The 11,959-nt window shown below is 41.5% G+C and overlaps 1 protein-coding gene across 1 annotated transcript in view; it reads right to left on the bottom strand.

The window, feature by feature from the left end:
• Positions 1–7,125: 7,125 nt before the first annotated feature.
• Positions 7,126–11,959, bottom strand: part of MSR1 (macrophage scavenger receptor 1) — a 77,139-nt gene continuing 72,305 nt past the window's right edge. Inside the window, exon 10 of the mRNA XM_070408296.1 lies at positions 7,126–7,712. Coding sequence (XP_070264397.1) covers positions 7,579–7,712 — 134 coding nt within the window. The 3' untranslated portion in view covers positions 7,126–7,578. The remainder of the gene's footprint in view (positions 7,713–11,959) is intronic.

Genomic DNA, 11,959 nt, shown 5'->3' with positions numbered 1-11,959 from the left:
CTTTTGAAACGAGCCCATAAGATGGGGGGAAATACTGTTTTAGTTGCGCATGACAGATCTTCTTAGAGAGAATGATAACTATTAGGTCACGGTCTGTTGGTAGATTTGAAGGAGGAAAGTAAGACTCCTTAGTCATGGACATAGTGAAAAGCATAAAATGAAGACCTGTGATGCTCAAGCAATTACTAGGCACTGGGTGCTAACTGACAGCCTGGGAGGATAGGGAAGGGGTTGAGGAGAGGTAGGGAACTGAGAAGCAAAGGGGAAGTAAAATCAACCAATGAGATTGTTCCCGTGGTGGACAACAGGACATTTAATACTTGGTCCTGAGATGCTCATGCTATTGGGAATCTCGGTTTGTGTCTGTGGTATTTTGGGCATAATGGAATTTCAGCAGTGCCCAAGAGGCAGTGCAGGAAAAGAAACTTACATTTAGGGTTCATAGTTGGGACACGAGTATGAACCCTAAATGTAACTAACGTAGAGGAGGAGGAACGGGAGTCTCAGATTGACCAGGTTAAACCCTCTGTTCTGACTGTTCACTCCAGGGAAGTTCTTGGAGAGACTGGAAGGGTCTTAGGCCTCTTTCGCTGGAGGGGAGAGAGAAATCAATCTGTTTAATGTAAATTTAAGGAATCTGTTAATTTTACAAGACTTCCCTGTTCTAGACCATAAGGGAAAACAATTCTCTAATTCTCTACGCAGCTTATCTTCCCACTTTGTTATTCAGTATGGATCTGGCATTAATATGTGTATATATATATCTGGATCTTTAAAAACTTCTGATTACTACAAAGATACATTTATAATCCTTCAAAGTGATGAACTTCTTAAATTAGCATTCTACGGTGGACTTTCATATTACAAAAGTACTTGTTTGTTTTTATTGTTAATCCTCACCAGAGGATATTTTTCTCCATTGCTTTTTAGAGAGTGTGGAAGGGAGTGGAGGGAGAGAGAGAGAGAAACATTGATGTGAGAGAGACACATTTACTGGTTGCCTCCCCGACATGCCCCAACCCAGAATTGACCAGGAATTGAACCGAGATCCTTCAGTGCATGGGGCATGCTCTAAGCACTAAACCACACCGGCCAGGGCTAAAAGTATATTTTTAAGACTTTAGGAGTGGGGAGCTAGAATTTCAACATCCAAGATTTAAACTGGGCATACAGAACTCTGCCCATTGTCCTCGTCACTAAAGCTTATAATAAAGCTCCCCTAAGTATTGCCATTCAATGTTGAGAAAGCCTCCCTTCTGAATGATTCTTATATAACACCAGCATACCTCCAATTGTCCTCAAATTATTTTACTAATTTTAGTAACAAACCTGTAAGTACTTTTGTTATTCCCACATACACAATGAGAAAATTGATGATCATTGATTGATGCTTATGGAGTTTAAACTTCTATGTGGTGGAACCAGCACCAAACTCACACCTGCCCCGGAGACCTAAGAACAGGAGTGACCGGTAAGTGAGGGGGGAGTCCAGCCTGTGCCCCAAATTCTTTCCCTAAAATGTTCCTCGGAACACTGTGCCTCTTACACGCCAAGGTGCACCTTGCATAAACCTTTTAAGAAAAATATGGAAATTAAAGCAGAGACTTTATTACTAACTATGCTGGCACCTGGCAATGTCATAACATGAATTATACAATAAAGCAAGGCAATTTTGCCCAAATGATTAATCAAAACTACTAAGAAACTTATCATATTACCATATATTAAAATTCATCCTACACACATCTAATTCCATAGTCAAAATTATACTAAGCCAGACTCATTCCTTGAGTATAAACTAGAGGCATTTCCTCAGCCTCTCTCTCACCTTTTCTTCCTAGATAGCAATAATAATACATCTAACTTAAACATTAGATTATGCAGCTTACACAGATTTTCAGATCAATCTAATTTTATCACAACAGTGACACTGTGAACTAAGAGAGTTGAGATGTAAATATCTTGTTTTAAAGATGACATCGTCAAGCACAGACTGTGTTCCTGGCTTGCTTAATTTCATTAGGGGCATCCTGACCCTTCAATCCTCACTCTGTGACCTGCTCTAAATTGCTATGGATCAAGAGAAGTATCCTTTTCAGCTGAAAGAGGCCCTTTATCCAGCTAAACGGCTGCCTGGTATTAGGCATCGCCAGTCCCTCAAGCCTGCAGATCACCACCTTTTCTCTAGCCACCCTCCTCGCTAGATACTACTTTCCCGTCTATGGTGTTAGGGTGCCTCTTAAATCCAATTAAAACTTCCTATATTGGAGTTTCTGTTCTTCTACAAACTGTTGGTTTCATCCTTCTGTGGCGCTGACATAAAAATCCCCTCGGGGCCAAACCACGTTCTCTCTCTTTGGGTCATAACCACTTCCCAAGAAGGGCCGAGGATTCTCTTCTTTCTTTCTGGTTTCCTGCTTGTCAGTAACACTCCGCAGCCTGACCGACCAGGATGGTGCTGTGGCAGGTATGGCTGACGGGCTGCACGAGCAAGGGGTTTGCATCAAGGTCCTGGCTGGCATTCTCCAGGACCAGCTGGTGTTACCTAACAGGTGTTACCTAACAGGTGTCACCTAACAGCGTCTAAATGAAACCCCCGGCCTTTTGGGAAGTGAGAGGGGAGAGGAAAACAAAACAAAACTCAGTGCAGACAGGAGAGCATTGATGGAGAGAGAGAGAGAGAGAGAAGCACCCAGTAAAGGACTGGAGCTTTGGGAGGCGGAGGGAAGCGGATTCACCTGGGCCGCCTCTGCTTTCTGACCTGAGATTTCTGCTGCGGCTCCACTTAGGATCCGTCTGTGAACGTTCCTGGTTCCCTCCGCCTCTTTCCTTTCTCTGAACGCCCAGGGAGGCCGAGAGCTGCTGTCCGCACTGGACAAGCCACGTACCCCGGGCAGCCTTGGGAATGCCCCCCTTACTGTTTCTTTATGTTTTTTTGCTTACAAAGGTAATCATCTCTTCACTGACAGACTACCCCGAGTGACACAGCATGCTCCCTCCCTAAGGACCCCGGTCAATGAAAAGTTCTGGATACACAATTACCTTCCCGTTGAAATTTAGAGAGCACTATCCCATTTTTAGCCCCAATAAAGCTCTAATGTGTGAGGGCCTCAAAGTCACATCAAAATGAAAAGAACACGGTCTAGAAAACAAAAGTAACTTCAACGTAATTCAGTTTCTTTACTTGCATTGACATTATCAAATGTGGGCGTGGCTAGTAAATATTACGGATACGAGAAAATGAATTGACTTCTGTTTGGTTCTTGACGTTCACCTCTGGTCCTCGCCGTTACGCCTGGGTTACTAAGTCACGCTCCCATGTTGTCTGCTAGGGTTTGAGGGTTAGAGGTAAAATGACTTCCCTAAAGCACACGCAGCAAGCGAGAGGCGCAAACAGGACAGAAACCCGGGTCTCCCGCCGCCTGCGCAGAACACTGACCGCCTCCCATGGCTGTCTGATCAATATTAGCCTTTTTGTGAAACGACGCTGCTCTCCTGTCCATGGAGAAGATACTTAGAAAATAAGAATGAGCCCTAACCGGTTTTGCTCCGTGGATAGAGTGTCAGCCTGTGGACTCAAGGTCCCAGGTTCGATTCTGGTCAAGGGCATGTACCTTGGTTGCAGGCACATCCCCAGTAGGGGGTGTGCAGGAGGCAGCTGAGATTTCTAACTCTCTATCCCTCTCCCTTCCTCTCTGTAAAAAAATCAATACAACATATTTTAAAAAAGGAAATAAGAATGAATTACTTAAGTTTTTTGTGTGTGTTTTTGTCTCTGTAGGAAAAGCATAATCCACAGACAGAATGTTATACATTTGCTTTAACTTAATATAACTTTTCTCAATGTTAATGATTAGCTGATAACATTGTGATTCTATTTGAAAATGAAAAATAAGGCAGACGTGTCCTAGCACAGGGAATATTTGGTCTGTTGTCTCTACATAAACATAAGTCTACAGGCGGTGAACTTCAGTTATAATTCGAGTACACAGCCACCGGTCGGAACCAGTTAAACGACAACCGGTTCTCTTAAATGCCTTGATTCCCTTACTACCTGTGATACAAAATAAAACTCTGCTTTGAGTAGGAAGTCAACTTTAGAATTTGAATTATTAACATAAAAAGAACTGTCTAACCCTACTACAATCCCAAGTCACTTTCCCCCAATTAATTTGCTACCTCACTTCTTCAGTATAAGATGTTTAAAAATATCACAAACTGGCCTACCTTTTAATGCAGAACTTGTGACGCATGGTAAAGTGACAATTAGCAAATTGGTTATTCCTTGAATCTCCTTTCTTCCATTTTCCAGTCCTTTCTTCCTCTCCTCCTTCCTCCCGCCTTCCTCCTCTCCCGTCTCCCTTCTCTCCCCCTTCCTGTTTTTTTATTTTTTATTTTTAATCTGAACTCTCTCAGGTTATTCCTTTTCACCCTCTGATCACTCTGGCAGCTGACCTGGATATCAGACAAATTGGTTCTCTGAAAGCCAGCTTGCCTTCCCTTATAAGCCCTAATTCAGAATAGTGGCTGTTTTCACTTTACTCATTGAACCTTTAGAACAGGATTGTTTTATGAATTTAACAAAAGCAAATAGAAGAATAATTTATGTCATTAATTGCATCAGTCTTTTTAGGGAATTATGGTAAGTATGAAGCATCAAAGACTTTTCTGAAGGTAATTGGAATGTTTCACAGGTTTGATTGAACTTACTTGGCCCTAGGGAGATTCTTAATGGGTGATTAACAAATGTATTTCAGTCTGTTTTTTTCCTCCGTTACCTAAAATTACTCTAGCTGGGAGTATAATAGAGTTTTTCATTCAGGGAACTTCAAAGAGCTTTAAGGGTCACATTCAATTCTAGAGTTATTAACAATAATATAGTATCTTTCCTTTTTAAAAATCACTTGTGTACTTGACATTTTTGTAGAAAAACCTACAGTAGAAGAGTTTGATACCTGATGTAATTCTAAAAATCTGGGCCCTGTGTTTCAATCTCAGAAAGCACAGTTAAACAGCCAAAATAATTAAAAATAATCTCATTTCTTTATAAACTAGAAGAGTCTCAATATCAAGCTCATGCAGTCATTGGATGCCCCATGTTCTCTTGTCCACTTTGCTGTCTAAGGCCCTTCATGTCTCCCGGTGCAGAGCAGCGCTCCCTTTATTCCCTTCAACACATCAGGTCCTGTGCAATTGTGCATGTGGGTTGCTGACTAAGTCTAAGAAATGTTTGCTGGTTTTATGCCTGCTGCTGGGTCCTCCGAGTTCAGCAGGGTCGCAGTTTAGCAAGGAAGATGGACATGAACGTGGAGACAGCCGGGACAAAATGGAAGCCATGAGGATGCTCTGGAACCTGCATTAGTTTCTCACTGCCTCCAGCTTTGCTGGTTCCGGTGGCCGCAGGAGAAGGCAGCGAATTCACCAGGGAGCTAAAGATGCACCTGGCCTAGGAGTATGGGACACGGAAGGGGGCACCTGGGGGACTTGGGGAGCTACAGGCATTTCTGTCTGGTAAACCAGGTCAGCCAGCAGAGCAGGGACAAACTGTGTGTGCTGTCGGTGCTCTGCGGCCCCTGCCCAACATTCTGAGTGTAAAGATACCGATGGCTGCGGCTACACACGGTTTCTCAATCCCACACAACATGTCTTCTGTGGTCCCTGACAGCAAGAATAATGCAGGAAAGGGAATGTTGGAAAATGTAGCTCGAGCATAGCTATGTGGATGCAAAATAAACCCAGCATAGTGGTGGGAGGCAGGGACTTCATGGAAAAACACAGGATAGTTGACACTTCTTTCTTCACTTAAGACATTAGCATGCTGTTAGTTTAGATGGAGTAAGGAGATGCATCTACATTTTAAACACAGTATATTAGAATTCCAACAGGTAAGTATTCAACTTAAGTTAAATGCATAACAATCTGAGCTCCATGTTAAAAATGACACTTTTGATCCATCAATTATTTACACACAATCTGGCAAAGGTGGGCCTGTGCCTTTTCTCCTACGTCCTACTTTCAACTAATTTTATGATTCAGTAAAAACTGTCAATACAGCCATCCCATGTGGCTCAGTGGTTGAGTGTCGAACTATGAATCATGGGGTCACAGTTTGATTCCAGGTCAGGACACACACCAGGGTTGAGGGGTCTATCCCCAGTCGGGAGTGTGCAGGAGGCAGCCGATCAATGATTCTCTTGCATCATTGATGTTTCTCTTTCCTTCTCCCTTCCTCCCTGAAATCAGTAAAAATATACTTAAAAAAAAAAAACTGTCAATACATTACCATGTAAAACAACCACGTTATTATTGTTAACTAGAGGCCCAGTGCACAGAAATTGTGCACTCAGGGTGGGGGGTGGGTCCCTCAGCCTGGAGAACTTGGGGGATGTCTGACTCATGGCTTAAGCCCGCTCCCTGTGGGGAGTGGGAGTAGCCGAGTCAGCCATCCTTAGTGCTGCCACCAAGGAGTAGCTCCTGCATTGAGCATCTGCCCCCTGGTGGTCAGTACACATCACAGGGACTGGTCATTCCGCTGTTTGGTCAATTTGCATATTACCTTTTATTATATAGGATAACTATGCTATTAACTGTGTCATTTCTCATGTTAATACATGAGCTTGTAAAACCTTCTGATAAAAATTGTACATGACCAAAACTTACCATTTACAGCCAAGTTATTGCTCATCAGACATTGTGATGGCTGGATAAGATTCTTTTTTTAAAAATATGCACAAATTAAAGCTTTTGCAAACTTGGCACCAAAGAAGTTTTCTCAACCTTCTCATTATTCAGAAAGGAATTCAATTAAAATCAACTAAATAGATTACAAAGAAGACAAAAATTGCAATCTCATGGTGAAGATATAAATTGGGACCATTGATTGAAATTATTTCCATATTACTGACATTTGTAATCTAGAAGCCTTAAACTTCAGTATATTCAATTCAATGTATAAATCATAAAATTCCATTTGACAACTTAGATGTTAAAATGGTTCAAAATCAAACATATAGTAAGTATGAAGGTTGTTAATATGTTTATCCAGTGACTTTTAAATATTCCTTATTTGGGGGCAATATTCTTAATCTCTTAAATATTCATTAAACTGATTTTAATGGATAGAAGTAATAAAAATAATTTTGCAGCGATTTCATAAATGTGAATGAAATATAATCCAATATAATAAAGAGGTAATATACAAATTGACCCTCACACAGTAACACCGTCACAAGATGGATGTGCGCACAGCGGGGGTGGGGGTGGCAGCCGCTCCACAGGGCTTCTGCCAGGGTTCCTGCAGCCCTGTGGGGGGGCGGGGGTCCCGGACACCACTTCGCACAGCTTCTGCCAGGGTTTCCTCAGCCCTGCATGTGCGCCACAGGGGTGATGCCCGGCGGCCGCTCCACATGGCCCGGAGGTGGGGCATCGGGGTGGCACTCCAGGACTTGGGGCCATCCCGTGGTGTGCCGGCCATGCGGGGTGGGACTCCGGGACTCGGGGTGGTCCCAAGGTGCAGGGGGTGGAAGCGGGGAGGGGTCCCGGGTCTTGCACAATTTTGCACGACGGGTCACCAGTACATTATAAAACGCAAGTGACTCCAGCATCTTCGGCATGGGTACAGGCTCTCACACCCCACTGTTTGATTTTACAGTCCTCGATAGATGATTCTCTTCCAAAGCAAAATACTTCATTCAGCCATATTGGACCCGTACCTACAGAAATCAGATACAATTGCATTATTAGGAAGTATAGTTTAGTTTTTATATTTGAGTGGAACAAAGCCATTTATTTACTCACTAATTTAACAGAATGTGTTGATCATTATCTATATACAAGTTCTGTGCTCTTTATTGGAATTCAAAAATCAATCCCTAGCCCCAGAAAACTTTATACTTTGTCGATGTGTAAAATACAGAAATCCAAAGTGTAAGAGCTGTAACAAAGGTGCACAGTTCTACAAAATTACAGATTAAAGAATGGTTGGTTTCCTCTAAGCATTTAGCAAATTATTTTTATTTTTAAAAATAAGGAAAGAAATAAGATTCAGTAGTAATGGATAGAGGCAATGACCTGACGATTCAAGTGTATGGATATGGGGTAGACCTGGATCATAAGGTATCCTGGAGTTCTTAGCCTAGTATTTTAATTTAGATGGGCCCAGTTTCCCAAATATATTATCTATTTTTAATTAACCTAAAACCACTACTACCAGTGAAGGTCTTACAAACTGTCCTGTAAGAAGACCATGGATTATTTTTTTTAATTGATTAAGATATTATATATGTGTCCTTATCCTTCCCTTGTCCCCCCAACACCTCCCCACACTCATGCCCTCACTCCCCTGGTGTCTGTGTCCATTGGTTATGCTTATATGCATGCATAAAAGTCCTTTGGTTGATCTCCCCCCCTCACCCCCACCCTCCCCTACCTTTCCTCTGTGTTTTGACCGTCTGACCCATGCTTCTCTGTCTCTGGATCTGTTCTTGTTCATCAGTTTATCTTGTTCATTATAATCCACAAATGAGTGAGATCATGTGGTATTTATCTTTCTCTGACTGACTTATTTTGCTTAGCATAATGCTCTCCAGGTCCATCCATGCTTTTGCAAATGGTAGGAGTTCCTTCCTTTTTACAGCAGCGTAGTATTCCATTGTGTAGATGTACCACAGTTTTTTTAATCTACTCATCTGCTGATGGGCACTTAGCTATTGTAAATTGTGCTGCTATGAAGATAGGGGTGTGTAGGGAGCGGCTATAGGGTTAAGCCTCGGACTGATCTGTTGGCAAAGCCACAAATAAGTCCCAGCTTAGAGGGCACAGCCCTCTTAGCATAATTAGGTGTGGGGCGCGGTTATGGTGTTTTGGCCAGGTTCAAGCCTCGGACTAATGAAAGGACAGGGTCCTCTCATTGACACGTGCAAGTCCCAGCTGGAGGTCAGGGCTCTCCCAGCACAATTATAGCCAACGGCTGTGGTTGTAAGCTTGAACCTATGGTCCAAACACGTAGCCCCACGTGCCTTGTGCTAGAGTTCAGGTGCATGAAGTTGAGTAGGGTTGGAGCTCACTCACGAAAATGCTGTAAACAACGTGATCACGCCCCTGCTTTGCCTCGTGACATCTGCTATAAAATAAAGACATGGCTTGTGGGCGCTGTCTCCTCATCAGGGAGCAGCGTCCCACCGAGACCCAGCTTTCATTCTCTTATCTGTCTTTCCTTAATCCTTTCACGCCCCCACTCAGTTTACCTTTTGGCCGCAACATATGGCATCCGACCAGGGACTGAGTTCTGCGACCAGGGCCTGACTTTGGCCGCAACATTTGGCTTGACCTTCTGAAGCTCCCTACATCCTATCTGGGTAGCTAATGGCTGTGGGAGGTGCTGCAAGTGCTGCCAAAGCAAGTGAAACTCATAAGAACATTGTAACTATGGTGATCACTACCTTGTTTACCTCTGGCTATAAAATAAAGGCTCAGCTTGCCATCTGGATCTCTCTCTGTGGCCTTAGCCAGGCACAGGAGATCCACTAGACCCAGCTTATTCTCTTTGTCTTTTCTTTAACCCTTCGATGCTCCTCCTCAGGCTCACAGAACCCTGGGCTGTGCTGGCCCGGCACAGGGGTGCATATATCCTTTCTGCTTGGTGTTTCTAGTTTCTTTGGATATATTCCTAGAAGTGGGATCACTGAGTCAAATGGGAGTTCCACTTTTAGTTTTTTGAGGAAACTCCATACTGTCCTCCACAGTGGCTGCACCAGTCTGCATTCTTTGCAAGGGCAGGCAAATACTGTAACAAGAAAATGCAAAGCTCACACCCTTTTCTGATTCTTCCTCAAACACATTAGAAGGAAAAACCATGGCTGTCAGCAGCAGGCTGCCTTGAAGATATTCATCTAAATAAACAAACTAAACTGCCACTTTTAAGATAAGGATGTTATTTTAATCATGAATAAGAAAACAACTGCTTTTTTTGGAAGGAATTCATTGCAAGAAAAGATAACTTTAAAAAAGGTTTGGAAATGTCTTTAGAATATTTTCTAAAAATTTTCCTAAGTGTTTCATTTATTAAAGTTCTCCTTTCTTTAATGCTTATGACAGCTAGAAACAGAACCTTCGAAAACTTCTAAATGAATGATTTCATTGGGTTTTGTTAAACATACTAGTACAATATGGCAAACCCCCTAATGAATTTTCAAGAAAATTTCATGCCACCAGGAAATTGTTGATTTAGCATCTAAATTTCAGCAAACACCTTTGCAAACTGGTGGAGGGCTTTTTCATTTGGATCAATATGTTAAAAGGTCCTCTTTCTGTCACAAGAGCTATATGAAACATACTTAGAAATACTAAATTCAACTTACAAACAGATCTTTGGGTCACTGTAAAACATAGTTAAATAAGACCTTGTTTTTCAGAGGCATATGTAAAGCACATACAATGACATCGCTCTTCCTGATTTTTCAAATATTCTGTTAGCTTCATAAGTTAACAATACGTGCATGATTATTTGTGTATAAATATATAGTCACATGTATGTATAATATAAGAATAAATTAGCAGATATTGGGAATTTTGTAATCACAATGTAGATAAAATTTGACCCAATCTTAAAAAGTGGATAGAGGTTTCCATGCATAAAATAGAAGTCATTCCATATAGTGGGGGCAGCATGAACATGCTGGAGGTATTAGGGTAGTGAATAGTCTCCTGGCATCCAAACACAAAGTATATTAATGAGGAAGAAGACTGATAGGAAGCTGGGACCACACTCTAAAATACTTTGAATTTTATATTGTGAGTCACAACAAGAAATGACATAATCAGAAGTACATTTTAGAATCGTGTCTAGTAGAAATGTGAAAGTTGAATTGAAGAGTCTGTGAGTTAATAGGATGTTGATGTAGACATTTTCTGTGATGACTCATGTTTTTATTTACTTTTTGAATTAGACAAGAAATTTTGATTTCCACATGTAAAATAAATTGGTGCAATCACTTAATTTTTGTATAATTTGTGCCTTCACTAGAAAGATCCAAATATAAGACAAATTTATATTTTGGTTTACATTACCAAGGTAACTAGGAACATTGTATTTTTCATTTCATATAACATAAATTAAATCATTAGGATTCAAACAATCTATTGGAAAAGCTAAAGCTATCCTGGACTAATCAATTGTAAGATAAGGAACTGGAGAGCTCATGTGAACTTGAAATGTTCATACCGGGATTGTCTGTTTTTAGAAACCACAGTAGTGGAATCCATGAATGTTAGAATACCATTCTGGAGTCATAATAATGAATATCTCAGCCCACTCTTTGAAGAATTTATAATGTAGGCAGAAACACTCAAAGTACTTTTGATCTGTTATCTCATTGAATCCTCAAATAACCTTTAATGTTAAGTGCTTCTATATGCCATTTTACTGTAAAGTAAAAATCGGAGACAATAAGTACCGTTGCTCAAGGTCACGTAGCTAATGCATGGTGGCGCATTCCCTTGCATCTGCCTAGAGCCAGGCTTTAATCAGCGATTCACTGCAATGCTCTGCATTATTCAGTTGGGTTGTTCAGCAGATGTTTTGGGCGTCTACATGAGTGAACAAAATCAAAATCCATTTTCTCTTGCACTGACTTCCCAGGGAGGACCTATGCTTTAGGCAAATGGAGCAACTGAGCTCACATACGTAATTAGCGGCAGGGCTGACACTTGCATCTAGAAGTCCTAACTCCGACCCCACTATTGTGAAAAGCAGATTGTGCGTGCTATCAGGTAACTCTGGTCTTTTCTATGTAGGAATAACTCAGACACAGTGAACATACTGAGTCTTTTCACATATGATTTTAAAAATTTACTCTTCTAATAATCTTGTAGAATAATGGCAATTATCTCCATTTCATGGGCAGATAAACTGAGACTCAGAAAGAATGTATGGCTTTCTCAAAGAGAACAGAGCCAGCAA

Source organism: Myotis yumanensis, unplaced genomic scaffold (assembly GCF_028538775.1).
Source record: "Myotis yumanensis isolate MYYU_CA2020_CCGP unplaced genomic scaffold, mMyoYum1.0.hap1 SCAF_3, whole genome shotgun sequence".
Taxonomy (NCBI): domain Eukaryota; kingdom Metazoa; phylum Chordata; class Mammalia; order Chiroptera; family Vespertilionidae; genus Myotis; species Myotis yumanensis.
This window is presented reverse-complemented; position numbering and strand designations above follow the sequence as displayed.